Below are 15,617 nucleotides of genomic sequence, written 5' to 3' on the forward strand. Positions count from 1 at the left end.
AATAAATCTTCCACATATGACCCTGAGGCACACGGTACGCCAACAAAAAGGTACGCTTCACCTTTTTTAAATGGACAATTACTCATCATTAAAAGAGCACATAAACCAGGAGTAGATGTGGAGCTGATGTGCTGCAGTCTGTTGAACTCAGTTGCCCTCTAGTGTTTGGTCTCTGTAACGCGTCACACACACAGACACACACGCCTCCTGACTGAGGCTGACTTTTGTTTCCTCATCCTCTCGGCCAAGTCATCATCTCAAATTAAGATGATGGATGATGTGGGTGTAGGAATGTTATTAAGGTTGAGAGTGAACAGCAGAGAGGTGATTTATTCATTCCCGCCTCTTGCAGACTTGTGTGTGGATGTAGAAATGACCTCGATACTTTATGAAGTAAAGTTTGGTTCGGTCGGAGGTTTTCCTCGAGAAGTCAAAATCCCTGAGTTAGATTTCTCGCCATCTGTAATGACGAGGCTACAGAATCCAAAAGGACCCAGAGAGGAGGCTTCCTGACCTTGTGGTCAGCGAGCTGTTTAGTCAGGGGCTCTCTGGACGGCTGGAGGAGGCTGTGGAAGCGTCCTTCGTGGTGCCCAATAAGAGCCTTCGTCTCCTTCCTCTGCTCCTCCCACTGGATACTGTGGGCGGTCATGTTGTCCAGCTGCTGGAGTCGAGCCTCGACACCGTGCTGAGTGTTGTCCCACTGGCTGCGTACCTTCTCCACTACAGACACAGACATGCAACATCATTTGACTATGGGAAAATGCACTGGTATAAATTAAAACTGGTACATCTCTGGAACATCCCTGCTGTTGTGTATCAAAGTTTGAGAGAACTTGTGCGTACGTTTCTCAGTTATGGATGTGCGAACGTCCAGGTTAGAAGTCTTGTTTTTGATGTTCTGTGCCAGGGTGAAGATGTCCTCGAGCTGCGGGTGGCGCTGCTCCAGGTCACTCTTCGTCACCTGCGAATACACAATTACACACAAACACATTGGTGCCTCAATTTGACAGAAAATCCTGTATTTCTATGAAAAAACTCCACCTCCTCTCCTCCCTTCTCACCTGCAGACGTTCCATAGTGGCCCTGATCTCCTCCGTGTCCCCCACGGTTACAATGTTCGACTTGAGCATCTGCGTGATGAGGAGCAGCCAGTCGGCCAGCTCGGTGGCCGTCTCGTTGAGGTCGGTGGGAGCCACGCCTTCCGGCGTGTGCGGGGTTTGGTGGTAGGGGTCCTCGCTCATCAGACTGGCCAGCTGCACGGCTGAGGGGACAGAAGACACTGTAGCGAGGGGAGGAAATAAAAAAAAAAAGGCTTCTGTAAAAGGAAATGATGCCATGAACAATAAAAGATGTTAAGATTGGGAGATGAGGTGCTGCCAAATGGCTCTCACAGGATATTGGCATCACAATAAATCACTATGAATTAGGCACCGGGGTTTGTTTTAGTGTTACACAACCAGGACTTTGTTTCTCACCTCTTATTTATCATTTCATCAAGTATTTTTATACTTCAAATGAAGGTAAGCCAGTTAACACTAACACAGGTAAATGATTATATGTTTGATGATTTTGATGCGAAAGACAAACACGTCTAATTTAAAAAAAATTACGTCCATGCAGTGTTTCTGCAGGTTTTAAATTCAAGAACCCCCTGAGACCTACGCATGCTCTCAAAACAAAACAAATATTTGAAAGGATGACATTATTAAGACACCTCTAAACTTACTTAAAAACTATACATCATATTAAAAAAATGTAAGGACAAAAATTCAGATTTCTTCCCTTTTTAGAAGCTGCAGAAACCCTGTTTAACTGTTTCTGTCATGAAGAAGAAATGAGAGACACCATGGATCTTATTAAATGCATGTATGTTTACCAAGCTGCTGGTGCTGGACGACATGCTGGTGCTGTGCCCATGGAGAGATGGGCGGCTGAAGAGATTCCCTGATTCGACCATCCAGAGCTTTCCAATCAGCTGCCAGCTCCTCTACCTTGGTCTGTACACACACACACAAAGAGCAGAACATACGTGTAATCAACTACAGAATGGAAGCGGCGGAAAATAGAATTCCGTTCCCGATGTGAATAAAACAGCCGATTAAACTTTAATAAATGATTTGAAATGGAATTACCCCGAAACCCAATATGGTGTCATTATATGCTACAATGAAAAGTGGTTTGTTATTAAATTATATGACTGTTAAAACCTGGACCTTTTCATGAGGCAGCAGCTGCTGTTGTCGTTGTAGCTCGATGGAATGAGCCAACAGCTCCTCCAGGTCCTTCTTCCTGTCCTTCATGGAAGCCTCCAGAGCCTGTGACCCATACAAGCTCGTTTTAGACCCAACGTTTGTGTGCAAGGTAACTGAGACTGAAGTGTTTTATCTGGTGACGTGTTCTGGACTTCACGATCTTACCTGTGCTTGAACAGGGTTCAGGCCTCTGGTTATGATTGTCTGGTGCGTGACGACAACCCAGTCGGTGAGTCGCTCCATCCTGTCCTGGAACTGTGCGTGACTCTGCAGGTTGGACTCCACCTCCCCCACCTTCTCCAACAGCTCATGGGTCACCTGCAGGGTAAACAGGAAATCAGGCTTCATCCATACTACAATGGTTCAGCTTGAAAATGGTCTAAAACTATGTCATTGCTTCCAAACATCTCAGCTTCTGCTCGTCCAGATTAATACACAGCCCTGGAGCTTTCAAACTAAAACTGAGCCAGCAGGGTTTTTTAACTTCTCTGTTTTAATGGCTCAAAAACTCTGGATAGTGTGGACGCCAGATATATCTGTAGCACAGGTTGATAGTCATATGGCTGTAGCTTTAGATTAAGTAAAGGAAGTAAGGTGGTGTGAATACACTAATAAAAAGCCTGTGTTAAAAGTTGCTGGTACAATTCTCACTTTGCTCCAGTTGAGGTTGATGGCTCTCAGTTTGCCGACATGCTGGTCCCGGCTCTGGGGGCTCACGCTGGGACTGGCCAGGATCTGAGGCGCGTGCTTGTTCAACCAACCGAGTCGCTCATTGTGTGCGTCCATTTCCTCAGCGAGGGCCTGCAGGGAAAGATGCAGTGACCCTTAAGTTAATAGAGAATCACTGATATATTGAAAAAGAGAGAAATGTAGAAGTACAGCCGTGCAGTTCGGCAGAGGAACAGTTGCTCAACTTTGCCACATATATAATATTGTTCATTGTACTTTCTGCAGTGTGTCGAAAGTCAGGATCAGTTCGTTGTAAAGAGGGAAGGAAGACGGGAAACACAGAAAGTTTATGTCCTTCACAAAAATTGCATTTGCTCAAAACAGATGAGGAGGGCATTTAGTTTGTGTATGCTGAGTTTGACAGGTTTTGCTTATGACAAGAGCAACTTGGAAAAAAACAACTTGTGGAAACAAATAGGGGAAAAAAGAACAAAGTAAAACCCCAACACAGTCGGAGGTGACCATAAAAATAGCTGACTGCACCAGCTCCTGGAATAATAACCTCTACGCTCCCGTGAAGCTCTGGGCTTCGCTCTACCTTGAGTTCTTTGAAGCTCTCGTCAGTGGCTGTGACAGGCAGGGAGCTGACAGCGTTCTCCGCCTGCTCCAGCCACACAGCCAGCTCATTGCGTCTCCTCACCAGGTCTGACAGGGCCGGGTCCTCGCCAGTGAGCCTGCACACACACACACACACACACACACACACACACACACACACAAATACTGTATAACGCATATACGCAGATAAGCATCTTCATTTCCTGCAGGTCGCAGGTATAATCCTAAAATTTACATTTAAATGACTGTCATAGGCGGATTAACTGCACTGATAACGTTAACCTGCCAAACACTGATAAAGAAACACCAGTGACAGTGATGGAGAGTGAGAGCTACCCTCTGCATTTCATTGTCCTGTAAGACCAACACGTTAATCAAGACACAGCAGCGGTGTGTATTAAACACTCGTCAGAATCCAAATTTACTTTATCTTCCTAATGTTTTCAATCCATATAGGCTCATATGACAAAGACTTCATCCTGTGTGTGTCAGTGGATAAGTTACCGGCGCTGTCTGTCCACCACCTGGCGCTTGACCACTCTCCAACGGTGACTGAGGCCGTCCAGCTTCTCTTCGAGCAGTGGGCCATCAGGAGACGACAGCTGCCCAATAATCTGCTCCCCGGTGCGGGAGAGTCCAGCCAGGACAGGTTGGTGATTAACCACGCCTTCTTCCAGCTCCTGAACACACATATCAATCAATCAATCAATCAATCAAGCAGACTTTATTTACATTGCACATGATGCAAAGGCCTTCACATAAAAACCACGCCCCCCAAGTAGCCCAGCTGCTTCTGAAAATACCGATAAAGGAAACAATAGTGAATATTTTTTTACATTTAAATAGCGTAATAAAAAATAAAAGTGAACAAAATTGAAATATATAGAGGTATATAAGAGAGTATAAAGTAATAAAGTCCTAAGAAAGAACAGATCAATATCAGTGTAATATCATCATAAAATCTGTGAAATCGAAATATAAAAGGAATGAAAGAGTGATAGACGGAGAAAAAGAGGAAAAAAAGGAGAAACAGGGGATCAATAAGAGCCTAATCTGACTGAGGGCCAAATCCCCTGCTGACGTCCATCTCTCCCAGAAAATCTCTGATCGACACTCAGGCATGATTTGTGCCTCATCAAGATATACACTGAAACCATCTCCACTTCCACCACGAGGGGTTTGAATTGCCAGGACGGCCCCATAGAGTTGTGTGACTGATTGTATTGCCGCTGAAGGGTGAGTCAGCTAATTGATCTCTCAATCCCCATCCACTTGATCCCTCGCCGCGTTCTCAGCGACTGTGGAAACACGTGAAGGAGCCGGGCCGACGGAGCCTCACTCATCACACTGATAAAAAGGTGCTAATGGCTGCGACGCTGTCAGCGATAATGCCGCGGCTTCAGGGAATCTAATTCCCCCCCTTGGAAATGAAAGTGCCGCTTAAATGATCAAACAAAGCAAAATGAGATGGCCCTTCTCATCTTACTCTTCAGCTCCTCACTTCTCCCAGATTCTGGCTCTGCATAATGAGCAGTTGGATGTGCAGTGTGTTTATCAGGTACAGTGGAGCGCCCGTCTTCGGGGGAACAAAAGGCAATTATCTCCCGTCTCCTTGTCTAACATTTCCAAGCATCCGGCAACTGATACCTCAGACCCATTACCGGGAAGGTAATAATGTTGATCGCAGCTCATCAACAGATACTGTTGCCTGTGTTGTGAAACTGTATTTGACTAATTACTGTTACTGAGCCAGAAAATGTTCTTTACAATCAGAACTTGCTTACAAATACAAAAATATTTGTATACTTAAGTTAAAGTAATACTATAAACAAAGATGTGATTTTAAATGTAAACTTGAAATACCTTATATCACATTTATTACCAAAGTTATCAACAATCAGAAATGTATGGGGTGAACATTGGGTCATAGCGCCACCTAGTGGTTCAACACATCTTGGACTTTGAAGGGCTCATGCTTACAGAGTCAAAGTCATGACCTGTATTATCTTAAAAGGTGAACACCCGCTAATCAAAGTTAAATACTTCAGTATCAATGTAAAACCTGGTGGTCACACACATGTTAACAAAATGTCCTCTGAGACCTCCACATGCTCCACCCCCCTCCACCCACCTCTTGGTGTCTTCGGGCGGAGTTCAGGTCGAGCTGTCCGTCCGGGCTGACGCTCTCCGACAGCAGTGTCTCGGTGTCACTCAGCCACTGACTCAGGTCGTTCATGTCACAGTGGAACTGCCCCCACTCCTCGATGGCACGGTCAAAACTCCTGCAGCACGGGACACACACACACACACACACACACAAAACATGTTGTAGTTTAACTTAAACCTGAGTTCATTTTGAGGCTGAGTTAAGACGAGTGGGTGTCATATGGGTAGAAAGAAGAATTATCAAAGAGTTCTGGTCTGTAACGATAAAACCAAGTCAATCCACTGGGGAAATTCCCCGGATCCTGATAAGGGAAAATGAAACCGTTGACCTCTATCGAAACGCTAGAAAATGTCAGAACAATCAGGAACCACTGACAAGACTGTATTGGGGTGATTATTTGAAATACAAGAATGACCTGATCTTTATCCCACTGATGGTCTGCATGACGACTATTTCCTCTTTCACAGCAGAACAAATCTGATAAGAGCGACGAGGTGAGGAAATGAGTTTTGAACCAGTGATTTTTACGAATCCTCCTCTCTTCTTTGATTTTTAATGACGCCTCCAGGTAATTCGCGATGACAGCTGGATTACCAACCAGATCAGTTTACTGGTTTATTCCAGTACGTGATTATACTGTCCTCAGCAAATACAGAGTGTTTGTGCCCAAGGAACAATGTTGGTGGGAGTCAAGGTCACACAGCTCGAGTGTGTGTGTGTGTGTGTGTGTGTGTTTCATGTGCTTGTGAATGAGTGTCTATGTGAATACTTAATCCAACCTGAGGAGCAAAGGAAAAGGACCCACTCACAGAGAGACAGACATTTCTGTGAATGCTGCCTTCCCCAAAGAATCTAAACCTTTCTTGTTTTAACAGACGATTGTTTGTACGATAAAATCTCGTGCACTGCTTGTACATGATGTTGGTGAACCCACCCCTTGCGGTGGTTGTACATGCGGTTGAGGCGGTCCCACCCGGCGTTGAGCTGCGTGAGGGCGTCTCCGATCTGAGAGACCTGCGGGGGGGAAGCGTCTTGAATGGCATCAGGCTGGCGCTCGTGGATTCCTGTGACCTGCTCGCCCAGATGATCCAGATTCACTTTGATATTCTGTGGAAAGACAAATGAAGGGTTAAGAAAAAGTTAGTGCTAACACGTCAAATTTTGGAAGCTCTGGCAAATAAACATATATATTACTGATCACTTCTGAGGAAAAGAGATGTCTCACAGTCTTTTCAAATTCATATTTTTCAATCATTTCAAATCTTTGCCTCTATTTCAGCTACAAACCAAATGTTTTTCTTTTCGGATACTCTAGCTTTGTGTTTCATGTTTCACCGACCTTCAGCATGTCCTCCTGGCTGGAGAAGTCTTCATAGCGCCCCCCGCCGAGCTCAGGCGAATTCAGAAGCAACTCGTTGTCAGCCATGGAGAGGAGCAGCTTGTTGATGTCCAGCAGGTAGTCGGAGGGGCTCAGCGAGGAGGCGGTGCTACGCTCCGGTGCAGACATCTCCTACAACACAGGAGCAGGAGAAAAAATACTGAATTAAACAACAAACAAATCTTGTGGTAAAACAGGAAGTCCACTAAAGGAGTTCTCCAGCTTTTTCTCGGTGAGAATGCAAATATCTGAGTCGATTGCCACAAAAAAATTTTGGGACTTTTTCATAAAATGTCAGAGTGAACAAATGGGAGAAAACGGGGCAGTCGGGAAGATTCCCAGTGATGGAGGACGTGTTGATGACATTTCCAACAGGCAACTGAGGCAAAATATGAAAGAATACAAACATCTTGGGATGAAATAGAGATGTCACACGCCTACAAGAATCAAGAATCAAGAGATGGTAATAGGGGCCAACGTCAAAGTCGATGTGGTGTAAACTAAAACATGTGATTTTGTTGTTGTGAACACGTCTGACCCACGCAATCTGCTGCTGCGTTGTTAAAATGTAAAAGACAAAGTTCTGAAAACATCTCATAATACAGACACACTACCATCAATCCAATGAATAATATGCTGTGAAGGACACAGTGTGATTTCAGTGACTTCCTTGTTAGAGCGTACCACTGAATGCATGTGTGCACCCCTCACCTCTGCTGAACACTCTTTTGTTTGCTCTGTGAAGGAGTGAGAAGACGACGAGTCCACAGAGACCTCCACCTGCCTGATCCGCAGCACCGTCAGCTCCTGTGGTGGACGGACACATTAACACAAGTTAAGCTCCGGCTGCTTGAGTGCACTGAGGGAAGACATGGTATGACAGAGAGCTTGGTTTGCTTAGGTAATGAGCCCTGCTTAATGAAGACACAACTTTTTCTTTTTTTTCTCTGCACGCGTCTCACCCTGTGAGCAGAGTATTGGCTCTGAAGCCCGAGCAGCAGGAGTCTCAGCTCCTCCCTCTGGCCCTCGTCTGAAGTTTGCTGCAGCAGCTCCTCTCCTCTCCGCAGCAGCTCCTCCACCCCGGCTTTCTCCTCATCCATCTGGAGTGGAGGGAGAACGTCAAAGGGTTTTTTTCCGTGGCAGAAAGTCAGTAAATTTTAACATATTTTATCTGCTGTGTATTCCATCAGTGGGAATTAAAAAAAAGACATTACACACCAGTAACTGACTTCTCCTCCTCCTTCGCTACACAATAAACAAGTTGCTGAGAGTGGAGACGCTGCAGACACTTCTCAGTTTAAAACACAATAACAGCCTCGCAACTGGAACACTGACCTTGCTGGGGATTGGTGGGATTTGTTCAGCGGGCGTGTTTAACGTCATAAACCTTGATAACAGAGATTGAATTCCGGACTTGTTGAGCCTTGAAATGCCCAATCAAAGCTAGTTTTTATCAGGCTGCAGGTTTGTACATATATTGTAGCCTGTTGCCTGCCATATTCTTTATGAGACTTTTCATAAAACCTCAGGTTCACAGAGACAGAAAGAGAGTAACTGGAAACCTGGGGCATTTTTCTCTGTGTTTTCAAATTCCTCCTGAAAATTGCAAGAGATTGAAACATTTCGACCATGAAATAGGCAAAGTGCCAGTTCCACTTCCCACTATTCCACAGTATTTACAGCTCAATTATAATAAAGCAATTAATACTTTACTGCTCATTTATCTCATAATCATCCGTCTGTTAAAAACTGAATGAAAATGCTACAAAAGGAAAGTGAAGGGTGACCTTATTTACCTTGTCATCATCAAGTTGTTGTTGTTGTTGTTGTTGTTGTTGTTGCTGCTGCTGTTGCTGCAGGGCCCTCAGGGTGTCCTGGAGCTCCACCTGAAGGTCCTTCACCTCACTAGAGACCTGAGGCTCAAGAGGATGAGCCCGACTCTGACTCTCGGCTCGGATCTCCTGGTTGTGACGGATCTGATGAGGAAGAGTGAAAACACAACACACACCTCAGTCAGAGCCAGTTAGAGAAATGCAATCACCTGACTGCATGTAACAAGAAAACGATCAGCAGGGTATTATTTATAACACTACGTGATCCGCACGAAGCAAGTCACCCTAATTTGACCTTTACATAGAGCCAACAAGGGATACTTTTTATTCAACAAATTAAACTAAAATTTAATCTCTAAATAATGAATATTTCAGTTTTAAACTTTATTTAAACATACATCACCTAGAATGTTTTTGCATTGCACCCCAACTAGTATATTGCTTTTTTTTAAGCTGTTTTAAATGGACAGAGCGGTCCATGCATCAAAACTGGTCTCAGACTTTTGTATCCTTCTGTAGTTTAGATAAAACTAAATATGTTCCTTGTGCAATTTGGAAAGTATTTTGTACTAAAGTCATTATTAGTTGACTTGATATGGTCTAACTGTACCTGCTGAGGTGCCTGCTGGATAACCTCGGCTCGGATCTCCTGGTTGTGACGGATCTGATGAGGAAGAGTGAAAACACACCACACACCTCGGTCAGAGCCAGTTAGAGAAATGCAATTACCTGACTGCATGTTTCAAGAAAACGATCAGCAGGGTATTATTTATACTTCTATGTGATCCGTACGAAGCAGCCCCCGTGATTCAGAGCGAATGTGAACCGCGAACTAATTGAAAAGTGTGCACACAAGTGTGAAATCGTGTTTTAATGTCGCTACCAGGTTAAACAAACAATTGTGTGTCCAAATGAACTGCACGTGTTAAAAGCAGCTGAAGAAGAAAGTCATTGCCACTGGAGATGGGGAATTAAATATATTGACTTGATATGGTCTAACTGTACCTGCTGAGGTGCCTGCTGGATAACCTCAAAACCTCCCGACTTCAAGCTGGTCATCATCTGTGGACAAAAAGAAATGGAATAAACACACTGATTGAACAGAATGATTTCTCTTAGCGTCACACAAAGACTGAATCCCACCCAGTGTTAATTTCGTTGACGAAGACGATGACGAAATATATTCGTTAACGACCTTTTTTCCATGACGAAGACGAGACGAAGACGTAACGAAAACGAATCTTTGAAAATAAAAACTATGACGAAATCTATTTTAATTTTCGTTGACGAGACGAGACGAAAATGTTGGTGGTTGACTAAGTCACAATAATTTTTAAAACATCATCGTATCAGGCCGTCATGAAGTATCAGGAGCGGGCGAGTGAATCTGTGTGTGTGTGTGTGTGTGTGTGTGTGTGTGTGCCTGTGCGCTCCCAGATAGCGCTCCGGTCCATAGCCCCGCCCCCCGCCTCGCGCACTCGCTCAGAGAGACACAGTGAAAGCAGAGCGCGTTCTCGTGGAGCAGCCTCTCAGTGACCGACTGCTTCTTAACTATGGAAACAGTGAAAACCAGAGTTTCTCTGGTCTCAGCTGCTCAGAGATCAGCGCTTCAGCTTCTTCATCAGAGCAGAAGCTGCAGTTGGTTTGTACCGATGTTCAGTTTCTGTGTCCGGCTCCAGTCTGACCTGCTCTCCCTTTTTGTTTTCACATTTAAAATTAAATATATATTTTTAAGCTATTAGGCTGCAGCTATATGTTTTTATAGAAAAGGAGTTTAATGTGGCTATTAAATGTGACTAAAACTAGACTAAAATGGAATTAGTTTTCGTCGACTAAAACTAGACTAAAATGTAATTTGTTTTCGTCGACTAAAACTAGACTAAAACTAAGAAGGATTAAAATGACTAAAAGGTGACTAAAACTAATATGCATTTTCGTCAAAAGACTAAGACTAAGACTAAATCAAAAATAGCTGCCAAAATTAACACTGATCCCACCCTGAGCTTTGCACTAGTTCAGATCATGACGAATCCTTGTCTGCAAACAACCTGTGCTTCTGTACCTTGGCTGTCTTGATGTGCTGAGACACTTTGTCAAAGTTGCAGTTGAGCTCCTCAAGTTTGGGCTCCACCACGTCTCGGCAGGCGGGCCCCCTGCTGGTCATCAGGATGATGGCCTGCTCCCTCACGTTGTCCACACGCAGACTGACGTCCTCCAGCTCCTCCATCATGCTCTGAGGACACAGATCAGTGCTGGTCAGCTCTTTGTCAGATTATGTTACAAGTCATTCTCTCTTAGAGCAGATGGCAGAGCAGCCTTGGGTCAGACCAGCGAGCTCAGGACAGTGTGTACTGATCAAGGTCAACAGGCTCAGGCACCGGCTGATATTTAGCCGAGACCTTCAGTTGTCAACAAACCTCTCACTTTTCCTCAAAATGACTTTCTCTCACTCTCTTTTTTTCCACCAGGTTACGACAACTACAAAAAATCATCTAAATAGTGTCCAAATAATCTTAACCAAGCCCAAAAGCTCCTGCGGAATTTTTTTTTATCTAAATGGTGCGTCCAGAACTGGTTGATCATTACCACACTAATCCTTTCATGTGAGAAAAAGTTATATTCTCCCAGAAGCAGAGGCGACATCCGTCAATGGATTCTGGCAGGATGCATTTCTGTGCCAGTGATTTCCATAAAGAAGTAATATAATTCTTAGCCTGTCATGGTATAAGTTCAGCCAGTTCTTACTTATTCTTCTGACTTAAAAGTAAGAAATGACGACAAGTGCTTTCACTGCGTTACCTGCAGCACTATCTCCCTCTCGGGCGGTGCGAGCCGCTCGGCCTCGTCCAGGTGGATCTGGGTCTGGTAGAGCCACGTGCTGATGTGAGCCACGTTCTCATCAAAGATTTCCACCTCGTTCTGATGACTCTGCACGGACGGAAGAAAAACAAAGGTTCAGCGTTTTCATTCGGAGATGGAAAAAAACTTCTGTTATTGTTAGAAGGGTTATCTGTGTTTCCCCAATTTTAGACTCAATCTCAATCGAAGACTTTTTATAGATTATAGAGTTTTCAATAAACGTTTCATGATTTCCTGCAGCACTTTTTGTTGGAGAGCTGATTGGATGCTCCTGTTTTGTTCTTGATTTGATTTATTCTTGATTTTTCCGGAATCATTTGACTTACAAAGAATAATGACAATATGTTTAACTTGTCGGGTAAATACTGTGTAGAACAAACTTGTAACTTTGTAAATCAAAAGAATATTCGAATATTCAAGTTAAACACTTTTTTTGAAATTTCTGAACATACCATGTTCCAGAAATAACTGATTTAAATAAACAGTTAAAAGTAAAGCTGATCCAAAATACTTGTATTCACTCAAGAGCTGCCTTCGTCCAATTGGATATGACGGCAAATATTGTATACACACACACAGCCCTATAAAAACTTCCTACTTGCTCAGATAAACAAAAAAATAATACAAAAACAGGAGCACAGCAGCTTTTTGTATTATTAAGCCTTGCTGTTAAAAATATTTGCTCTCACCAGCACAGTGCTGAGCCAGTCCTCCGTCCAGGTGCGTACGCGGCCCCAGGATTCATTGAGACCAAAGAGTTTGTCCTCCAGCTGCGCCTCGCTGCCCTCCACCAGAGTCTGCAGCCCGGCACTGGTCTCCATCAGGCTGGACAGCTCGGCCTTACGCCGCTCCGACTCCTTCAGGAGGCCCTGGTGGAGCAACACACACATACAACACGGGTTAATATGATGGGCATCCCGTGATACACAACCTAAAACGAACAGAAATACTCAAATATTTAACTGTGTATGAAATGAATAAACATCAGATACACAAAGGGCATTTGAGGAAACCTACACACTTCCGTGCAGCCTCGGACTCCTTGCAAAGGTTTACAGTTTTAATATTGTTGCCGAATCTTTTGGGCGAAGGGGTCAAAAGGTCAATCTTCATTTTGTGGGATCGAATAAAATATTCAGTTCTTTAAGGAATTGAGGTCAGTGAGAGGAGAGGAGAGGAGAGGAGAGGAGAGGATTTTTTTTCTATTGTAAGGTTGGATATGGCTTTAAAACACTTTATAATTCTTGCAAATGAGAAAGAGTGGTGTTCTCCCAACATCCAACAGTCCCTCTGCTCCACCTACTGGCCTCAGACAGAAACACCTCTTTCCTCCTGCTGACGTGATCCTGTATAATACAAGGTGAGTGCAGCTGCTCACATTAGCCCATGCGATCTCAGCATCGATGTCGGCTGGCATGTCTCCACAGCCGTTCTTCTGCTGGAGCTCAGCCTCATTGGTGCTCAGCCACTCCTGCAGGGCGGCGCTCTCCTTCTGGAACTTCTGCGTCAGAGACATGGCCTTCTCCAGGTCCTGCTTCCCCTCCGTCACCTGAAGGACAAGGAATGAACACCGGCCTCAGAGATTGAATGTGACTTCAATCCAGCACAAGCTGAATTTTTATAGACAAATTACAATGCATTTGATTTTAACTTTCAAAAAGAATAAATCACCTGAGCCCCCAGGTCATTGTATAGCAGCTTGAGAGCAGTAAGCTGTTCGTCCATTGCCTTGGGGTTCTCAGTCTGCTGCTTCTGCACAATCTGGCGACCGGTTTTTATCACCGTCTCCACCTCGAGCTTCACTTCACTCAGCAGTTTGTATAATTTCTACACAGCAGAAAGAAGGGAAGTGAGTGTGTTTCAGGACTTGATTAAACCAGTCAGTGTAAAATACAGAATGAGAGAGGTCTGGTTCTCACCATGCAGCCATTGAGGTGGGACTGGATCTTCTCTGGATCCACGTCTGTGACATCCAGGATGTGCAGCTCAGCCTTGGCCCCGTCCAGGACCCTCTTGCAGTCCAACATGCGCTGTTCAAAGTTAGCGGGCTTCTGGAACAGCTGGTACTTGGTGGAGATCTCCCTCAGCTTCCTCTGCAGAAAGAGAAAGGAAGCGTTTTTTAATTCATATCACTGGTTCACAACCTGGATGATAAGCAGCTGCAACAAGTCTCCTACACTGGTGCCAGGATTTCGTATTTGTGCTGCATGTAAACCATTTATAAATGACAAACAATTTCAATGTGTGAGTTCCAGACAGTAAAATTACTTTGGCACATTTCAAATTAATGAGGGTAGGTCATTATTAAAGTTATGATGATGTAGTGTTGACATCAGTGTTCTGTAGTTTGTGGTGTTCTCCAGTAGGAGTCAGTGTTACCTGAAGATGATCCAGCATGGTCCCACTGCGGGCAGCCTTGCCATCAGCGCCTGGGGGGGGCAAATTGGCCACGTTCCTCTTTCTCATCTCTTCTACTGTCACCTCGTGGGCTGCGACCTCTGCCCCGATGGACTGGAGGAAAAGTGGAAATAAAGACAAGTAGCATCAACAACTTCCTGTGTATTTATATATGAATTAGGTGCTTACAGGAGAGTTTGCGTGAATATAAATACTGTATATACAACTATTGTATCTTTAGATTTCAGAAGGGAAACCCACTAATGGTTTCTCACCCAAGATTTATATAACAACCAATTCATAATGTATTTCAATAAAGAGATCGATACATATTTTCACACTGCTGTTAGCTGTTCGCTGCTGACAACTGTTTATTGGGCTCCTACCTAAAGGGCAATGATTTAAAAAAAAAAGATGTTAACACTCTATGAATTAAGATCCACAAAACTCGGATGCCTCATATCCCGTCTGGTGACTTCTCTGGGTGCGAACGTGTTTGCAGGGTTGCGTGTGTCCTGTACCTGCGCCTCCTGCGGGAGCTGGAAGGCGTCTATGCGATCGGTGAGGTAGGAGGTGAGTGTGTGGTCCAGCTGGCTCAGAGACTCCTGCAGGGATTGCAGCGCCTGTTCGTTCTCCTTCAGCGTCTGCAGCTGCTGCTCGAGGCCGATCTGCCGGTTCACCGCCTGGACGAGGACACGGGGAGAAAGTGTTTTGATTTATTTGGTTGTTCTGGTGTTTTACAAGAAAGACAACATAAGGACGATATGCAGAGAGTGGAGCTGACGTATGCCATCACTAACAAATATACTCAAACACCTCGCCTCTAATACGCCTTATTTCTATTTGTTCTAAACTGGATGTTTCAATGCATTATGGCATATTCCTTAAACCTCGCATATCCTCACATATACACCAAGCTATACACATGTGTCTGTGCCCCCAGCTGCAGTTTTTGTGGGCTTGTTGGAAAGGATGATGGACAAAGTGATACAAAAAAGAATGATGGACAGGCAGAACATTCATATAGTAAAAACACAAACAAGTCATGACCCAGATGCTGCAACAAACGCATAAAAACTATTATTTAAGAATGGAAATACTGAGTTTGGAGACGGTGACGGAGGGAGGATGCACCTGGAGCCCTGCTTCATACAGAATGTTGTAAGCATATAGATGGCTTATAGACGCTTGGACAAATTAAATGTGAAGTAAACTCTTAAGTGTGAAATTTACAGAAATGTATAAATTATGTGTTTTCCAACTATAAATAGAAAGATAAAGATAGAAAGGTGCAGTGTTTGGTAAAATTAAACAAACAAAAACACATAAACTGAAGTACTGACTTTGAGAAAGATGACGCACTGGTGTATTTGTAAATTGTGTATTCGAATACAAACCAACAGTGAAAGTAAACATTTGCTGTCGCACAAACACAAGGTCCTCAC

General features: G+C 44.1%; 1 protein-coding gene across 4 annotated transcripts in view; it reads right to left on the bottom strand.

The window, feature by feature from the left end:
• utrn (utrophin) overlaps positions 1 to 15,617 on the bottom strand; it is a 169,993-nt gene that overhangs the window by 112,226 nt on the left and 42,150 nt on the right. For all 4 annotated transcript variants that reach the window (XM_053445855.1, XM_053445856.1, XM_053445854.1 and 1 more), the window contains 25 exons: positions 14,694 to 14,855; positions 14,155 to 14,286; positions 13,695 to 13,868; positions 13,447 to 13,602; positions 13,154 to 13,324; positions 12,465 to 12,644; positions 11,716 to 11,844; positions 10,979 to 11,149; positions 9,922 to 9,978; positions 9,527 to 9,580; positions 8,881 to 9,060; positions 8,047 to 8,184; positions 7,796 to 7,891; positions 7,046 to 7,216; positions 6,641 to 6,813; positions 5,671 to 5,821; positions 4,044 to 4,219; positions 3,520 to 3,655; positions 2,904 to 3,053; positions 2,418 to 2,570; positions 2,214 to 2,315; positions 1,877 to 1,997; positions 1,062 to 1,279; positions 844 to 961; positions 515 to 720 (listed from right to left, as the gene is read on the bottom strand). In XM_053445855.1, coding sequence (XP_053301830.1) covers positions 515 to 720; positions 844 to 961; positions 1,062 to 1,279; positions 1,877 to 1,997; positions 2,214 to 2,315; positions 2,418 to 2,570; positions 2,904 to 3,053; positions 3,520 to 3,655; positions 4,044 to 4,219; positions 5,671 to 5,821; positions 6,641 to 6,813; positions 7,046 to 7,216; positions 7,796 to 7,891; positions 8,047 to 8,184; positions 8,881 to 9,060; positions 9,527 to 9,580; positions 9,922 to 9,978; positions 10,979 to 11,149; positions 11,716 to 11,844; positions 12,465 to 12,644; positions 13,154 to 13,324; positions 13,447 to 13,602; positions 13,695 to 13,868; positions 14,155 to 14,286; positions 14,694 to 14,855 — 3,675 coding nt within the window. The remainder of the gene's footprint in view (positions 1 to 514; positions 721 to 843; positions 962 to 1,061; positions 1,280 to 1,876; positions 1,998 to 2,213; positions 2,316 to 2,417; positions 2,571 to 2,903; positions 3,054 to 3,519; positions 3,656 to 4,043; positions 4,220 to 5,670; positions 5,822 to 6,640; positions 6,814 to 7,045; positions 7,217 to 7,795; positions 7,892 to 8,046; positions 8,185 to 8,880; positions 9,061 to 9,526; positions 9,581 to 9,921; positions 9,979 to 10,978; positions 11,150 to 11,715; positions 11,845 to 12,464; positions 12,645 to 13,153; positions 13,325 to 13,446; positions 13,603 to 13,694; positions 13,869 to 14,154; positions 14,287 to 14,693; positions 14,856 to 15,617) is intronic.

The sequence above is a fragment of the Pleuronectes platessa genome, chromosome 17, assembly GCF_947347685.1.
Source record: "Pleuronectes platessa chromosome 17, fPlePla1.1, whole genome shotgun sequence".
Taxonomy (NCBI): Eukaryota; Metazoa; Chordata; class Actinopteri; order Pleuronectiformes; family Pleuronectidae; genus Pleuronectes; species Pleuronectes platessa.